Source organism: Nyctereutes procyonoides, unplaced genomic scaffold, assembly GCF_905146905.1.
Source record: "Nyctereutes procyonoides isolate TBG_1078 unplaced genomic scaffold, NYPRO_anot_genome, whole genome shotgun sequence".
Taxonomy (NCBI): domain Eukaryota; kingdom Metazoa; phylum Chordata; class Mammalia; order Carnivora; family Canidae; genus Nyctereutes; species Nyctereutes procyonoides.
The window spans coordinates 22,749,372-22,768,582 of record NW_026575128.1 but is presented as its reverse complement, the minus strand read 5'-3'; the positions used below and the strand labels follow the sequence as shown (position 1 = coordinate 22,768,582).

Genomic DNA, 19,211 nt, shown 5'->3' with positions numbered 1-19,211 from the left:
CTAAATGGTGAGAAGTCTTTCAGGTAGAGCCAGGGAAGAGAAGGGCTTTCCAGGCAGAGGAGAAATGGTGATGCCCAGGGAAAGTGGAGAGAAGTGTGGGAGAGGTGAGCTGAGAAAATACAGATTCTAGGACACTGTCGTCTGAAAGAAAGAAATGTAAATGGGATAATGCAGCCCTTACAGAGATAGGTTCACTGAGTCACCTTTACTCAACAATCGAGTGTCTGCTGCATGCTAGACGTTGGGACACACACATTAAGATGTTCACGGTCTTCCTGAGTGGAGTTTGAGGTCTAATGGACAACACAGACATTAAATAAGGAATTACATTGCTGCGCTAGAAGAGCTGAGAGAGGGAAAGCAGGGAAAGAAACATATGGGATCCTTTCTATGAGAGAAGAGGCAAGAATCCAGGATTCCTGACTCCTATGTTAATTTTGATGGCATTGAATTATAACATTTGAAAGCAAATTCAGAAAGAACTTCATATATTTGGTCTATTTTTAGTAGCTGCTTATCTTATTATTTTAAGTTATTATATTAGTTACATTATTTTACTTTAAATTTTATTTATTAGTAGTATTTTATTATTGTTTGTGAAATAAACTCTTGAGAGAAGATTTTAAGAATATTGAAAAATATATGTATATATTTATATCAAGGGTATTAGAATATGTATCATATATAATATGTATCTAATCTTCATGTCAAAATATTTTGAAAATACTCTAAAGTTAATTCTCCTTTGAGATTATGGTATTTAGTTTTTATATTCATAGATATTATTTTAAGATACTTTTTAAAGGGATAATCTTTCAGGAAGGAAATAATATGTCAAAAGACACTAACATTTAAAATGTGTTAATAATAAAGAATGTGAAACACGTGAAACACTGTCTCTGTCTCTCATGAATAAATAAAATATTTTTAAAAAATATTTCACAGAGAAAATAAAAACAACAGCAAAAACAAATATTTCTGAGTGCTTCCTGTGACCCAGCCACAGGAATACAGCACTAATTCACCTAATCCTCATGACAATCCCAAAGGTAGATTCTGTTGTTATCTTATAAATGTATTTTAGTAGTATCCCCCACCCCGTAGCTTAACACAGTGTCCCAAATGTTAGCACCATTGACTGGTGCATGACACATACTCAACCCCTTCGACGTTTGACTTTAAAAAGAGAAAGCTGAGATTCTGAGGGACTCAATCCCAATTACCCTGAGATCACGACCTGAGCTGAAAACACGAGTCTGACACTCAACCAACTGAGCCACCCAGGGACCCCAACAGTGATTTCTAAACCAAGTTATGAGGATCTTTCATATTCAATGAATGGCTGTCACTCCGAGGAGCCCCATAAGCAGGTGATACTAGGCTTATTGTCCTAAAAGAAGCCAGCCAAAGTCATATGGAAGACAATCCAAATCATATTACCATGAACAACTTTATAAAAGAATGTTCTATATAATAAAATTATTTCCAAATCAGTCAAAGGCCTCTCAGTTAATTCCAGCTATATTTCCTTCAACACAATAAGAGAAGGTGAGAAAAAAAATTTCTGTAGTTTTTGAAATGAAATCAGACCAGTAAATAAATAAATCATCGTTGAACTAACAGTCAAAGGTGACGGTAAATAAATATTCTTTAAAAAAATAATAGCGTTAATCACAGGCATATGAAAAAAATTAGGATGCAGCTTTATCAGCCATGAGTCCTTGAGTCATAATCAAATCAAATCAAGCAACGTTGTCGGTTCCAATTATTTTACCGTAATAAAGGTTATATTTCCCTTGTCCTTTTTTTACTAAAATGTCTTCCTCATTTTACTAAAATGTCATCTGCTCTATGGCCTGATTCCTACCTGCCTTTACACCCCCACCTGCGGGCACTTGTTCTGTCAACCTCCTCCCTTTCTAAAGAGATTGGTATGGTCCCAAGTCATTTGGCTCTTTTATCTATTCCAGATGGGCACCATCTAGACAAATGCAACTCTCCTGAGAAACGAACTACAAAACCTCTCTCTTCTTTGCTCATGGTTTAAAGGAACTGAGCCCAGGAATCCCTCCGTGCGAATGTGTTCACCGGGGAAGAATGGGTGACCTGTTTGCCTCAGGTGGCCTCTCTCCCTGTGCACTGCCTCCATTCACTACCAGAAGAGGGAGGGCCGGTGAGGCCAGATGTTATGTGCCTGCAGGGAAACCAACAGCCACCAGATTCTGTATTTAACTTCCCTGTGGATGAGGCATTCGTGCTAGTAAAATAAACTTACAAAAACAGGATTATATTATTCTGCTATAAGATAGTGATTCATATTGATTGAGCACCCCTCCTCCCCCAACACACACACACCATAGCTCACAAACATAACAGGCTTAAAAGAAATTTGCAGGAAAATCACCCTGCTAACATCAGCAGAGCTGGGACTTGAACTCTGGTGTGTTTGAAGCCAGAGCTCCCACTGGTCCCCACTGCCCTATGTAGCCTCCACACCCCATATTTTTCATGACATCCATTAAGTAAAGCAGTTGGCAGGACACCTGGGGGGCTCAGTCGGTTAAGCATCCAACTCTTGGTTTCAGCTCAGGTCACGATCTCAGGGTTGCGGGAGCCTACATCAGGCTCCATGCTCAGTACAGAGTCTGCTAGAGAGTCTTTCAAGTCCTCTCCCTCTCCCCTCTCCTCACTCATGCTAAATAGCTAAATAAAATCCCAAAAAGATTTAAAAAATTAAAAATTACAGCAGTTGGCCTCACTATTCTAACTTCACTTCAATGACCATAATATAGAAAAGATATGCACTTGAAGTATTTTAAATGGATACTGGCTCACTCTCACTTTCCCAAAACTGCAGTTAAACCAGGAGATAAATGCCAAGTCCATCCTGAAATGAGTTCTCTTCCATTCGTCGTATTGTTTCAACGATACTGTATGTATAACCCATGCGACATATTTAATCATCTGTTATGCATCATGTGTAATATTTCAAAGATAGCATGTTATATGTTACATGAATATAGCAAAATAATTACAATAGTCTTCTAGTTACCAACTCAGAGTTCACCACCAGTCAGAACAGTTTTAGCTATTTCTGTAAATAACGTTTTTAAGAGCTCTTGCATTTTCAAATTCTAAATATTTTCAAAAAGAAAAAAAGATAAAAAAAGACTTACCCTGGAGCACAAACACAGCCACTTATACAGGGTGAGGATGGGGCACAAGTGAAGTTCATGGCCAGGTTTGCACATGTGGTCTCACAATTTACACCACCAGCTGGTAATTCAGGGTCAGGAAATCTGCAGTCGAAATACACTTTTCCTTCGGGACAGGCAGGAACTTCAGGGAAAAGGCACAGATATAATACTCTTAACTTTGTATTTGCTCCACAGACAAACACGCATGCTGTCATGCATTTGTCATCAAAACAAAATTCACCGTAGAATATCTTACCAGTTATTACTAGATGATGCTCTGACTCTTAATGTTTGGTTGAGGAACGTACAAACCTTCTCCAGAACGATTCCCTTTGGTCTCTTAAATTGCAAAAACCTACTTGGAGTTTGAGAACCTTAGCTGCCCTCCACAAAGCAATCACTAAGCAACGGTTATATAATTTTCTGAGGTCAAGAAACAGGGTATTTTGATTGAGCCAAACATATACTTTCAATTTTTTGAGGACGGGCAACATAGCCTGCTCACACTCTTACAAAGCCATGTATTTACAATGAACACACGATAGTTTTAGATCTTTCTTCACCTCTGAGTCATTATTTACACCAGTCCCCACCACAGTGTGGAAGTACAAAAGTAGACATAATTATAGGCAGGGTAGGGGCTACCTCTTCTTCCGGAAAGCTTTTGGGCTCAGAGGGATTAAATAAGTTCCCTTACTGGGGCCAATGGGATCAAATCTTGTGGGCTCCGCTGGGAGAAGTCCGGCCACCTGGATTTCCCTCTCTTTTACTCAAAGCCACCCTGAAGTGAGTAGGGCGAGGCAAGGGTGACCCAGTTGCTACTGAATACGTGTGTGGTCCGTGAATATACCCAGTAAAGGAGCCTCGATGCTTGAATCCTCATAAAGCAAATCCAGGGCATATAAATCAAAGCTAATTTATAATAATATATACAAGGCCCTGCAAATAAATAACAATAATAGCTCCGTTTTATCAGCCTCCACTTTTTCTGTCCATTAAAATCAATGAAAGCAGTGTTGTTTGTTATTTGTCTAGAACTTCTGCTCAGTGACTAAAAGCTTGAGGCTTTTTAATGGTGAAAACAAATAATAGGTAGAGTACTCTGTAGGATTTTCAGGAATGATAAGCAAGTGTAAAACAACATTCTGAAGAGAGATGGTGGTAGATGTCATTTTGCAAACCATGTGTAGCTGATGGCTGCTAGGCCTAGAGTCCAAGAACCAGTGACAGGAGCCTCACCTCGGCCATCGGCAGAAATGTAGCATCTTGGGCATCGTCCCCGACCCTGCTGATCAGAATTAATGTTTTACCAAGGTCCCCAGATGATTGTGTACACATCACATCTGAGAAGGCCTGGTCTAGAGTAGTTTCCCAATCGCTGTTCCACAGATGGGTTTCAACAGATGCCTGGATGCACGTGCACCTGTGCCCGTTCTGGGGTAGGCCACCTGTAGGCATCCCCAGGTTCATCAGTCTGCCCCTCAGCAGCCTTGTAAGTTCACCCCAGGATGTCCTACGAATATTATAATCATCAAAGTGAAGAAAAAAAAAAAAAAAGGAAGTACCGGAGCACCAGGCTGAGGAACATTCCCAAGGCTATATTCATGCACATTGGCAAGGAGGGCTGTGATGGATATCTGGCTTCCAGAAAAAGGGCAACAGTGTTAGAGCAGCGTTCTCTTTCAGGAAAACATCTATCTAGCTCTTACCAGTAGAGGGCGTGGCTGGTTCTTCACATTTCACCGTCCCATTTGAACACTGGCTAGTAGAGGTAAACAGATAGTTAATTTATGAGGCCACATCTCAGTTTTTTCTATATTTCAAAAACAATGGACTATGCAAAAATTTATGGGGCACACTTACAGATATTATTTTTCCCCACATATTCTTTTTTTACAAATAAGTTATTGGCTTAGGTTCAATTTGAAGAGACCTATTTCAGTTCAATTTTTATCAGACATATATGTAGGAGGCACCGCAAAAGCTATAGGGGACACAGAAACCAAAATTCACAGTCTTCACCCAAGTGCTTATATTCTAGTAAGAAAGGAAGACACACAAATAAATCTGTGCCGTGTGACATATACAATGTAGAAATATGTTTAAGATACAAAAGTAAAGCAAAGAGGGATGCCTGGGTAGTTCAGGGTTGAGCATCTGCCTTCGGCTCAGGGCGTGATCCTGGAGTGTGGGGACTGAGCTCCCTGTGTGGAGCCTGCTTCTCTCTCTGCCTCTGTCTCTGCTTCTCTGTGTGTGTGTGTGTGTGTGTGTGTGTGTGTGTGTCTTTCATGAATAAATAAATAAAATCTTTAAAAAAAAACAAAAACAAAACAACAAGCAAAAACAAAAAACTGAAAGTAAAGCAAAGAGAAATGGCTTAAAATCTCTTGGCAACTGAGATGGTCAAAGAAGGCAAAGTCTGGAGAGTCTTTTTTTTTTTTTAAAGTCTGGACAGTCTTAAAGAATGGATGGAGATTATGACATGGATAAAGCAGGAAGCTGTCACACTCAGTGTAGATGTGGTACAAAGCCACATGTGGTGGAACAGGGTTCTGTGTAACAAAGTGCAAGGGGAGAAGTGACAGGAGATGCAGATGCCAAAGAGGCCAAGGCCAACTCCATTAAGATGCTAGGACTTCATCTCAGAGACCTTAAATGGGGGAAGTAATATGGTTGGTTCCAATTCTAGAAAATTGGCAGCCGCACTGAAGATAGAGTAGAAGCCCATCTTTCTTGCAACTTAGGATCTAAATACAGGGCATAAGGCAAGCCAAATCAAGCTAGATTAATCTCAGAAAGCCCTTAAGAAGATATCATTTAATTATATCTCAATTAAAAAGAGAAATCAAGATAGGAAACAACACTATCCAGTTCTCAACAACTCCAGCGTAACCAGTGTTTGCTTCAGCGTTGGACCAGACCATGTGTTCTACATCTGAGCCCAGGTGAAGAAGCTGACTAGCACACAAGGGCCATGTTACACGAAATGTGTGCATGTGTATCATGTTACCTGAGATGACACGCAGAGGTAGGACTCACTCACACTGTGCAGGCGGAGAGGACCTGACACGGATCCCAGGGCACAGACCCCGCTCTTCCCAAATCATTCTCTCTCTTTCTCTCTCTCTCTGAGATATAAGCTTTTTTAAAGAAGAATGGTACAGGAGTTCGCTGCACTAATAGAATTTTTTTTCCTCCTTGAAGTGGGATGGTTCCTTCATTTTTGCCAAGTTTACTTAAATAAATCCAATTGCGTTAAATTCTAGAGAGAGATAACACCTAAGTAGAATGGAAGGGGGCAAGACTCGAGGCAAGAAAACCAGGTAGAAAGGCCCAGAAAAGAGACAGTGAGAGACATGGCTAGAGAGTAGTGATGGGAACAAAGGAGTGGAATTCACCTATGTCCAGAATGCAAAGTCCACTGGGGTTGGGGGTTTACTGACTAGAAGGAGTGTTGAGCAGAAGGAAAAAGTTCAAAATGATTTCTAAATTTCCAGCTTGGGAAACTGGCTAGTAGTACAACCTACTAGAGAAAGATTCGAGAGCTGGTGGCCTTGGTGTCTTGATGGAGGGGTGAAAGGGGGGCAAATAGAAATAACAATAAAGATCCATTGACCATAAACAGTTTTCTGCCACAAACACAAAATCGGCTGCAGAGCAAGGTAGGCGATGGAGCAAGCACTGCAGAGCCAGCTTTCCTGGAACTGGAAATCAGCTTTATTACCTGGCTGCTTAACTGCCTGTGCCTCATTTTCCTCACCTGTAAGCAGGGCCTATAGCAATGGTGCCCATCTCTCTTAGGGTTAACGGTGGGGACCATTTGTTTTTTTTGTTTTTTTTTTTTTTTTGTTTTTTGTTTTTTGTTTTGTTTTTTTTTTACCGTTTGAATATTAAATGTAAAACCCTTAGGCTGGCACCAGGACTGCAGAATGTGCATGGTAATGGTTAGATATCATTATTATCATTATCATTACTATTATCTTCTATTATTATCTGCAGGTCCCTGTGGTGCAACTCGAAAGAGGGAGATTAGGAGTTGGATGACGATCAATGTGGACTGCTGCATGGACGTGTCTGCATTTTCCACAAACAGGTTAGGACAGGAAGGAGTGTCACCCTATGAATAAGTGTCATCTCGCTAGGATCAAGTTCACTAGGGAGGGTGTCCCCTGACTTGGGCATGTGATATGTGTGGTTCGGGCCAACTAAAACCCCTCAGCAGCTTGCAGTACTTCTGAGAACCAAATTCATCAAGGGCTTCCATTCCACTGCGTGACACCTCAATTCATAACTGTTTTCTGCAGTCATGAGTGTAAGACTTAGTTAGGCATTCCGTGCTGAAATGGAATATATATGTGGTTGAAAAGGGCCTATAAAGGTTATCCGTACACCTTAAATTATAAAAGTCATATTTAGATTTGTAGTTTGGGTTTAAAAATTATATTAGGACATGCTGTCAAGTACAAGCCCCATCATTGAAATCTACCATAAGCCAGATGGTGTTGGGATGAGCTCCCCAGGCTGATACACGCTGCCCCTATAGTGACACCGGCAGTGAAATCTACAAAAAAAAGGGGGGGGGGTTAAGTTAATAAAATAGGATATAAATTTTTTTAAAACACTAAATTTCAAGCAGACCTTATGCTCCATATTGGTGATGTTAAGGCACACACTAAGGATGACATAATCCATTGCCTGCCTGCAATCCTGTTCTGTGAATGGCAGGAACCATTTACCTGTGGAGTATCGCGTAGCTTCAGATTATGTTTTCTGCAGCACAGATTCTGTGTCAGTCTCAGTACAGACTATGTGGTTTTCATCATGAAAAAGCCCCTGAATGCACGTCAGAGAAATATAATTGATATATCATTTTGCCCTATGTGTAAGACAAAAACCCTGACCCCCCATGAGATCTGAGGCATTTCTGAGTGCTGATAGGCACTCCTGCTACTGAGATTTGGCACATGACAGTGGAACATGAGCCTTGTTATTAATTTTGACATGGTAAGAACAAGCAGGAATAAACTTTGGGATTCACCATCACATTCCTTAGCTGTTCCTACAGCTACTTGTGAACATGTACACGGTTAAAAATAAGGAAATAAAGACATCAAGAAACATTAAGGCCACAGCTCACAGGCACATCTCTGCATATATGCACACTCGTTTTAGAGGAAAGGTAGCTATTCAATCATGGAGAACATTTATTTTCCAGGAAAGGGTGTTGAGTCAATTAAATTTGAAAAAACAAACAAAACAAGCCTGGAAGCCCATTTAACTTCTAAGGGCAGAGAGAGATGCCGGATCCTGTCAGCCCACTCCTGTGACTTACATGGGCACGCAAAAGTGAAGCGTGTCTTCATAGTATTTGCCTTCGGGACAGTTGCAGCCCTCAGCACAGTCATCGTTACACTGCTCAGGGGCAGCTAGGGACACGCAGGAGCGGCGACAAAAGGAGGCACAGTGGTGGTACAGCATACCCTTCTGGCACACGACCCCTAGGATGAAGGAGCATCAGGTAAGGATTGCCACAGGGCACAAAGCATTAATGCTGGGTGATGAGTCTATGACAGACAGAAGCCAGGAAAGACAAAGATATATCACATCAATAAACCTTAGAACATTATAGAAACCTATAAGAAAAATAATAAAAAAGCAAATAAAATGATGACCGTTGACCATTGAAGAGCATGGATTTGAACTGCGTGGGTTGGTCTAACTATACTTGGATTTTTTTCAACAAATACAGAATAGTAGTAAATGTACTTTCTCTTCTTTATGATTTTCTTAATAATATTATCTTTTCTCTGGCTTCCTTTGTTACAAGAATATAGTATATAATACATATACAAAAGATGTGTTTATTGACTATATTATCGGTAAGGCTCTGGGTAACAGTAAGCTGTTATTAGTTAAGTGCCCAGGGAGTCGAAAGTTATACATGAATTTCAACTGTGTGGGTGGGAAATCAGTGGCCCCAACTCCCCCATTCTTCAGGACCAACTGCATTTGCCTCAACAGAAGTGGAACAGATGTATAAAGTTTCTATTTTGAAATGTTTTTAAGTGTGACATTCCACAACAGTCTTTAACAGTCTGTACCATATTTTTTTAATATTTCAAGTATTTTGCATGTCCAAAGAAACTTTCTGTCCTCACATTTTAAACCTATTTACCGCTATACTGACATCATCTTGCTCATGACATTATTTAAATCTAAGTAAATTTTAAGTCTTCAACAAATAAGGCAAGAGTTGGCTTAATTGATCCATACCCATAGTTCTTATTTTTCACTTTTTGAATCAGGTCGATAATTTTTTTCTAAACCTTTCCAATTTCTCTTTAGACCAACCCAAACTGATTATAGCAGGCAAATTAAAATAATCTAGAAATATACTTGTAAAAAAAGAAAAAAAAAAAAAAACCTAGAGAGGTGACTGAGTGGCTCAGTCAGTTGAGAGCCTGACTCTTGATTTCAGCTCAGATCATGATCTCACATCTCACAGTCCTGGGATTGAGTCCTCCCTCCCCCCACCTTGGGCTCCATGCTCAGCATGGAGTCTGCTTAAGATTTTCTCCTCCCTCTGCCCCTCCCCCTGCTTGTGCACTCTCTCTCTCTCTCTCTCTCTCTCTCTCTCTCAAATAAATAAGTAAATAAATAAAATCTTTTAAGAAAACCTAGGAAAATGCTAGATAAAACATTTTAAAAAATGGTGGAGGGGTAATCTCCCAAATACCAGATGTGAAGAGGGAAATAAAATCCAAAACTTGAGAGGAGAAAGAGAATAGGTCCCAGTAAACCTGAACCTCACATTTAACTCATGTGGGAAAGGAAAATGAAAGTTGATCCTTCAAAAGGCAAGGACCTGGGAGAATTTTAACCTGGACCCTCAGAAAAGCTCCATCTTCAGTTGAGAGATGTATACAGCTGAGGTCAGCAGACTTTTTCTGTAAAGGGCCAAATGGCAAATGGCCTCAGCTTTGCAGGCCATCCAATCGCTGTCACAACTACTCAACTCTGCCTTTGTAGCTCAAAAGCAGCCATAGACAATCTGTAAACATATGGGCAATAAACTTCATTTACAAAAACATAGGAAGCCCAAGGGTGTTGTTGCTAACTCCTGGACTTGAAGAAAATCTGACTATAATACCAGAAGAGGCCAGGAGAGCTTCTCTAATTCCATGGGGTCTGTGATGAAATAAAGTATCCTCTGAGAAATTAAATCCCAGATATACATCCGGTACAGTTTGGTGTATGGATTTTCATTACTTTTATATTTACAATATTTTTGTCTTAGAAAGCCCAAGCTGAGAAATTACTATCAAAACTGGCCAGTAGGGGATCCCTGGGTGGCGCAGCGGTTTAGCGCCTGCCTTTGGCCCAGGGCGCGATCCTGGAGACCCGGGATCGAATCCCACGTCGGGCTCCGGGTGCATGGAGCCTGCTTCTCCCTCTGCCTGTGTCTCTGCCTCTCTCTCTCTCTCTCTCTCTCTCTCTCTCTCTCTCTCTGTGTGTGTGTGTGTGACTATCATAAATAAATAAAAATTAAAAAAAAAAAAACTGGCCAGTAATACCCCTACAGCAACGGGGAAAAGCTTAATGCAATCTGTGGCAGGGAGAGGGTGGAGAGGTGGGAAGTGACGCTCCTGAAACCCAGGCCATAAAAGATTCTAACAAGCGTGGGGCAAAGGGTGGCTCTGATAAAGATTAACTCATAAAAAAATTATACAACACATAAAGAAAGGAAACAACTTACCATGAATGAGACAACAGACAACATAGCCATAAAGTTGACCTTGAAATAATTGCCCGTTGTGTAAACGTACCTATTAGCTACAAATCACCTATGCCACCGTCTCACATAATGCTCTTCCATATTTTCTGATACTTAGATATGATATTTTAATGTTAATTTTTTTTCAGATTTTTCACATTATTTCTGTTGCATATCTCAAAAGATGCAGTTACAACTCTAATTTTGCTTACAATAAAAATAGTAAAAAAAATTATTGGTCTTATCCAATATAGTTCCAATTTTAAGAAATGAAGCATTTCATTTGTTTTTCATGTTTGCACATTTTAATCATCTTCTAGATAACTTAGGCAATATTGACCTTTCTTTAAAAAAAAAAAAAAGCAGTAATTACACAAAAATCTCTAAAGTGTCATCTGATCATCTTTATCCATACCATCATCATACTCACCACAGAATGAAATCTGAGCTCTGAAATCAATGGTAATACCGCGCTGGCTGCAGAGGTAGGCGTAGTGGGCGAGAGCATTGCACAGGCAGGCGCTTCCACACTTGCAAGCGTCATGGCGGCACAGCTGATAGTACAGCCCAGGGCTAATGTAGATGTGGCAAGAAGCAAAGAGCTCTTGATGGATAACATCACAGTGTGCTGCGTATCCAACTAACAGACAAAACAACAACAACAAAAACCATTAGCACCTCATTTCCTAGTCTAGATCATACCTTTAAGTATTAAATTCCAGAACTATCCAAGCATCTTGCTTTCCTAGTAATATACAAAATTGCATATAATTTTCAACAGGAGCCAACATTTTCCATTTATACTGTTTTGTTGGTTTATTTTTACGTTTAGTAATATTGGTAACAGCACTTAATCCATATTTAATAATCTTTTGGCAAAAAATAAGTATTGTGTTATATCTGAATAATATGAGTAACAGAAGTGGCAATAGAATGGTCTCAATTACCCAACTGTCTGAGGACCTTCACAGAAAATTGCCCCAATTCTGCTATAAAGAATTGGTGAGTATTGGAAGGCTTATCTCCAGACAGCCACACACAGTAAGAAGGGTGCCAGATTGTAGATGCTAGGGCAACTTCCTGGAATTCAAAATTATCCAGGAAGGATTGGGAATCATCTCATTCCAATGAAGTCTCTGGGGTAAATGTAATGCGGCAGTTGCCATATAGTCATTGAATACAATGTCTGCACAAGGCACATTGAACAATGTCTGGCAAATACCAGGAGCTCAATGATGTCTGATAAAAAAATCTATGAATGCATGAATAAATGAGTAATGAATAGAGATTAGGGATTGGACTCCATGCTAAAGGCCATGAAATATAATACCAACCCATTTTGGGAGGTCTGTGTAATCACTTCTTGAATTTTATCGACTTTTCCCTTGAGAATGACTGATCAAATAGAATTATGGAAGTAACCAAGTTTGACAAAGCAATCTAAATTCCATCTTTCTAAAAAAAAAACACATAAACTCAGCTATTAAAAAGAATGAAGTCTTGCCATTTGCAATAATGTGGATGGAGCTAGAGAGTATTATGCTATGTGAAATACATCAGTCAGAGAAAGACAAATGCCATATGATTTCACTCATATGTGGAATTCAGGAAATAAAACAAATAGACATGGGGGGAAAACAAACCAAGAAATGGACTCTTAACTATAGAGAACAGAGAGTTGCTGGAGGCGAGGTGGGATAATGGGTGATGAGTATGAAGGAGGGCACTTGTCATGAACACTGAGGGTTGTATGGAAGTGATTAATTATTTCTACACCTGAAACTAACATTACCCTGTATGTTAACTAACTGGAATTTAAAGGTAAAAAAAACCCTGAACTTATTTTGTTGAATATTTTAAATATATTTGTCATCGGTAAGGAAATACATGGTAATTATCTGAGTATTATATTTTGCATTGCTACAGATAAATATATGAAAACAAGTAACTTAGACTATAACTGCATTCTGTTAGCATGCATTCTTCTAATTCCCAGGAACTCCAAAACAAAGGAATATATCAGTGGGGGCTTTTACTGTGTGCCCTAAGGATTTGTAAATCAAAAAATATTCCCACTAACATTAAGTAAAAGAGTGCCTCAAGAAGATCCTTGTGAAAAAATATCCTTCAGAATCCACATCAGAATTATTGACTTTTTATTTATTTTCCTTTTATTGGGGATCTTTCTAAGTTTACCTTTGTGAAATCTTAAAAAAATAGGTCATGGCAAAGGTGAAAAAGGATAATATCTAATATATATGTCATAGAAGACATGAGATAGGTGGGTAAGAATGATAACATATATAAAAATATGTGTATATTTATATGTATATATATAAAATAAAATGGCATGTAACAAGAGAGGTCATCAATAAAAGACCGGAAGGAAATTGAATTTATCATTTAGTAACCTTTACGTGTTACTATAAAAAAAAAATAAAATTGCTACAATATCAAAGAGAGAATTGAGAAAGTTAGAAACAAACTGAGCAAGACTAATTGAAGGAGAAGGAAGTCGAGGACAGAATAGGAGAGAAAGTATCCTTAAATGGGAATGAGATTAAGAAGTATTGAATTATAGAGACCACAAGATTTTAGTCTAATCCTCTTATTATAGATGGGAAAAATGGCCACAGGAGTTAACAATCTTCTACAGGTTTAGAAGCTAGCTTTAAAATTAAAAAAAAAATAAAATAAAAAGAAGCTAGCTTTGACAAAACACCAGCAGCACTGAAAGCCATCATCTTTCAGGACACCAAACCTATAACTTAATAATAAAGACCATATGATAATCAACAGAATCCTTCCAAACAACCACTACAAAATCCAGGGATTGTACTGGGTTCTTATGGGTACTCAACCAATATTAATAATATGTAATAAAATAACTACATAGAAACAGTAAATTAGCCAAAATACTTAAACAAATTAAAACTATAAAAATGTTTATTTAAGCATACATATTAATTTTTCACATATATATAATATGTCTTTTTTTTTAATTGATCAATGGAATAGCCTTCCCCATAGTTTGCTGTGGCTTTAGTAAAAAAAATACAGCCAAAAATTCTTGGCATGTTTGTTGCACTGTCATTGCAAATTGGAACTCTGGAGCATGACCATCTCAAATTGTTGCACACTTGATGGCACAGACTTCCTTGGATCACTGGCTCCTGCTTATGAACCCATAACATGCTGTCTGAGTAGGAATTGGTAATGTGATAGGAACAGAAGAATCTGCATGAGCTGTCACACTATGCACCTGAAGTCGAACATCCCAAGACTATAACAGCATTATTACAGTATTTCCAGAGATTTCTCTTTAGCCTTTGAAGAATCTGAAATCTCCAGAATGCCAGCCCACATCTGTGAAGAGTTTAAGGATTTGTAAACCCCTAAAATAAGGACATTTATTAATGCAAATTAGTAAACAAAATAGTCATTTTCTGGAGCTCTTTTAAAAATAACCTAGATTACATAAAGAGGCATATCTAATTCTCTAATTTTATAAGATTACAGTAATACATAAAAAAAGATTACAATAATACATGGAACTTTCCTCTACATTTACATGTAGGAAGAAAGACTTACTGTTTTGTTGATTAATGTTACAGGGGTCCACCATAGGAACATGGACAGGTGCAAAACAAGTAGTGGAAACTCTCCAAGCATTTGCATGAAGTTGTGGGGTACCTTCTATCATGCCTGATGGAGAACTAGAAAGCAAAGGTCATGTGCATCTTAGTCTCTTCCATTTATTTCATTTGTTCATAGTCTCCAATTACTAAAAAAAGAGAATACTATTTTTTTTATTTACAAAGAGAACTTAGAGCTTAAAATGTTCTATTTTTTAAAAACACACATGGCATTAGCTTCCTGTTATTAAGACTTTAAAATGTGTCACATTGTGGACATCCATGGTTTTATTTAATAATCACCTTAGCCTTGTGAAGAAAATATAATTTCTCTTTAAAAGAGAAAGCAAAGCAGAAGCTCAGAGAAATATCAACAGTCATTTAGCTGATAAGTGTCAGAGCCAAGATTCCAACCCAGTTCTCATCGTTTTAACAAAATATCATTCACACCACCAAATCATTAATGTGTGTGTGTGTAGTCTCAGTGATACGGGCAGAGGGTAGAGACCCAAATATATGGGACCCAAGTGTCCCAAATATAAATAGTCTATATGTCTGATTCAATATTTCATTTCCATTACGAGACTGAAATACTGAGGTACCATCCTTTCCACTAAAAGAAAATTGAGGGAAAATGGTATAAAAGGCATACTTTCTCAAAGTTGTTCACTTCTTCAGTTTCCTCAGCAAAACAAAATGGAAGAGAAATACCTATTCTTTCAAAATAGGGCTTATAAACCACAACATTGCAAAGCCAAACACTAGAATGCCCCCCTCCAGCGGCCATCAAGGTTTACGAACTCATCAAGCAATATTTAGCGAGTGACAACCCTTATTGGACATTGTCCAACCTACCTAGAGAAGCAGGTTGGACTAGGTCTCCTGTGGGAAGCTTTGCCCAAGCAAGTTGTGACTAATGAAAGCCCCCAACATCATGGCCAAATAGTAGAGAAGGCTTTATCTCAGCTCTCTATATTGTGCTCATAAATTAACTGCTTTGGTTACCAGTGACCTCAGTCCCTAGTGACTATGTGGAGCTTCCCACCACCGTGGCTGAGTGAGGAGAATAACAAGGAGTTTCACAAGCCATTCCCCAACACTCATCCCTTGTCCTCACCCTTTCCCCTTTCCTATTCCTCAAAATCAAACCATCCCTGAACCATAAAGAATTACAGCAAACACCTAACCGCAAATCTCATTTTGTTCAAACAAGAGCACAGAGACTCAGAGAAATTGAAGAGCACTAGCTCTTTGCCTTCTTTCCCTCTCCTTTCCTCTTCGCCCCTACGGAGCACAATAAAATAGGTCAAGGTGATGGGTGTAGTCAGGGTTCCCAGGGGGGAACTGACTCAGAGATTGGCTCTCTTATTTCATTTAATTCACTTAAAAGAATAAATACAAGAAAAATGAGGGGGAATTAAAATGTAGTTCCATTTATTTATTATATTTCATTTTATAAAATGCCCTATGGCTCACCATATTTAACTTGCTGCAACAAGATTTTCAAGTAATTAATATTTTCCATTCCACTATGTTTGCAGATTCACATTAACCTTTATGCAATAAAGAATTTTAACTAGTTTGTTGGAAAGCTAAACATTGTTCAAATTTATCTCTGCCTCAAATATTATCCTGCACTGTTATCACGCCTGAATGTTTATACATGGAGGAGACTGGTGCCTTAGAAAAAGGCAGACAGATCTGCCATCTGTTAAACATTGACTGCTAACCCATTCTGATAAACAAAAAAGAGAAAGAAGGCTTAAATTCCTTTTCTGCACATCTTAGCCAAGCCACTTAATATAGTCTGTTTCATGAATGTGATAAAGATATCGATATTCTGACCTACAAATAAATGAAACATAATGAACTAGATAACCTAAAAAACCAAATTAGTCACAGAAGAAAAAAAGATAAAATAAATTATCTTCTGAAATTTAAATTTTTAAATGCCAGTTCTCTTTGCCCATCCAAATTTTCTTCTTGCTGCCCTATTAAAAGCCCTACCTCCATGCAGTTCAACTATCTACTGCATATAAAACTCTATGCTAGTTCCTAAGAACAGAAGGATCGAGGACTTGATCCTTACTCTCAAAGAACTCACAGTTTTAAGTGGAAACCAGACAGATAAGGGACAGATTCTCATAGATAACAAAGTCAAAGTCAACCATGTCTGATGGGATATGCGCTCATGTTTTGAAGCAAAAAATTCTGAATTGGGTTGAACAATAAATAGGGATTCACCAGAAAGATTAGGAGGGGGAAGAAATCCAAATGAGAAAAATATGCAGCAGTGTTTTTTAAAAAAAATGTAGTATTCGGGGGGAAAACTTTTAATTTGGTATTTGAGGAATGGCTTGTCCATGAAATGTTCTCTGGTTACCCAGTCCACACACTGACCTACTCAAAATCCCAGCTATGCTTCTGGCTATGGCCACATGGTTCAACATTTAACTTTTTGAAATTATCTTGGTGTTTTTATATATAGTTGTTTAATATCTTGCATTGACCTAGTTCTTTCTTTCTTTCTTTCTTTCTTTCTTTCTTTCTTTCTTTCTTTCTTTCTTTTTTTTTTTTTTTTGATCTAGTTATTTCTGAAAGACTGCTATCCCCTCCTGATCTGCCTAAGGATGGGAACCATGTGATACTGCTTAAATTGCCCCACAGTGCTTAGCATGAGAACAGGTGCCCAAAGCACTTATCCTGAAGTGTACACTGGGTCTTTTCACAGGTAGGTGACACCACTTTGCCAGTGTAAGGGGTACAACTGTACTGTACTGCTTTTCTTCTGATGAAATACAACTATCACAAAATTCAATTAAATTGGATGCCAAAAAGTTGCTTTAGAGCCATCATTCATACCAAATGATATAAATATTTTTAAGGTACAACTATCATTCATAATACCAAATGATATTGAGTCTTTTTAAAAGCAGTGAGTGTTCAAAAATGAAATATCATTAAGCTTGATAGGTGGCAGGAGAGACAATAAGGGATGGTTAGTCTGTGGTTCAGCCCATGGACTCTGAGTCACACCACCCAAATTCAAAGCCCAGCTCCACCATATTTGAGCTAAATGACTTCGAGTTATTCATGGCCATTTTGGGGCCTCAGTGAGTTGCTTTATCTATAAAACAGAGCTACTCATCAAGGGATTGCTATAAAATTTAAATAGATGATCATGTAAAGTTCTTGGAACAGTGATGACTAAGCTATTATTAGTTAAGTGAACGTTTTTAATGAATTTGTTATCTTCTAAATTACTAGTCATTAAATCATGTTAGCTGTACAGAAATCATACTTACAGGAAATCATCCCTTATGTTCCCATTAAAAGTGCCACACAGACCTAATGTTCTTCTTTTCCATGCACTAGTGAGCTGAATATAAATTTTTTCCCCATCTATAGCAAACAGAATCTTTAAACCAAATGTGGTTTTTAGAAGAATAAATAAGGATGACAGAGTTTGAATTTCAACAATTCCTGCGAGAAAAGAACATACATAAATCAGCTTTGAGACTCATAGGCCATGTTCTGAAATGCTAGCATATAAGACCAGAGCTCTTCTTTCAAGAGACTGGGAACTAGAATTTAGATAAAAGCTTGAAACATTTTCAAAGAGAGAGAGACGGAGAGACCAGCTCCTGCTTCTGTGCTCCAGGGCCAATTTTTTGCCACCTTATGCTTTCTTTTTTCCCTTTCTGGGTCTTCAGCAGATCTTTTTAATAGATTGTCATGTCCACAGGTAATTTAGTTGGCAAGCATCTCTTGGCAGGTACGGGACAGTCCTTAGTATTTGAAGTCTGTCCTCTTTTTCTTGTGTGTGTGTGTGTGTGTGTGTGTGTGTGTGTGTGGTGTGTGTGTGTGAACTTTCCCCAAACTGGTCATGATTCAATAAGGAAGTGGCACTTTCTTCAAAAATGCCCCATTTCCTTCAGACTGTCAGCAAAAAGGGGAGCCATTTTACAAGATACCTTTAGAGACAAGAAACTTGTGTTTGAGTCTGAACTAATGACTTTTGCCAGCACAGGTGTCCCTCCTGTCTCCTCACCACAATTTCTGCCATCAATCTGGTCACCACCCCCAGAAAGCTGAGAATCATTCTTTGATCACTTTGTCCCCCTTGTCTCCTTCCCCAACTAGCTCAAAGCCAACCTGTCACCAGATTTTTTTCCTAAATAATTTTTCTGTTTTCTTTCAATTTCCACCATCACTGCCTCACATCAGTTCCTTCTCCTTCTCTGCATGCCCTACTTCAGTATTATCCTAACTACTCCCCATGTTTCCTGCTAGCATCTCTTAGAGCCATTTCCACATGGTTACTATAGTAGTTCACAAAAGAGAGAGAGAGAGAGAGAGAGAGAGAGACTTGCATCAGTTTTCTCATTAAAACTTAATATTTATTTGGTTGAACCACAGGAGACTGTTATCTTTGTACATAAGAATGGTCAAAAAAAAAAAAAGAATGGTCAAACAGTGATAAGTTCATATTCAATTTCATATAGAGTTCAACCTCCTTAACATGACGATGAATAGCATAACCGTGTAATTTGTAATATAAATTGGGACATCTCTGGGAGTGAGAGTATTAACAATAACTATGCT

At 38.4% G+C, this 19,211-nt stretch overlaps 1 protein-coding gene across 2 annotated transcripts in view; it reads right to left on the bottom strand.

Annotated features, from left to right (window-relative positions):
* OTOGL (otogelin like) overlaps positions 1–19,211 on the bottom strand; it is a 131,352-nt gene that overhangs the window by 75,724 nt on the left and 36,417 nt on the right. For both annotated transcript variants that reach the window (XM_055341884.1, XM_055341885.1), the window contains exons 17-23: positions 17,912–18,089; positions 14,563–14,687; positions 11,402–11,611; positions 8,530–8,695; positions 7,684–7,758; positions 4,907–4,959; positions 3,177–3,339 (exon numbers count right to left, since the gene is read on the bottom strand). In XM_055341884.1, coding sequence (XP_055197859.1) covers positions 3,177–3,339; positions 4,907–4,959; positions 7,684–7,758; positions 8,530–8,695; positions 11,402–11,611; positions 14,563–14,687; positions 17,912–18,089 — 970 coding nt within the window. The remainder of the gene's footprint in view (positions 1–3,176; positions 3,340–4,906; positions 4,960–7,683; positions 7,759–8,529; positions 8,696–11,401; positions 11,612–14,562; positions 14,688–17,911; positions 18,090–19,211) is intronic.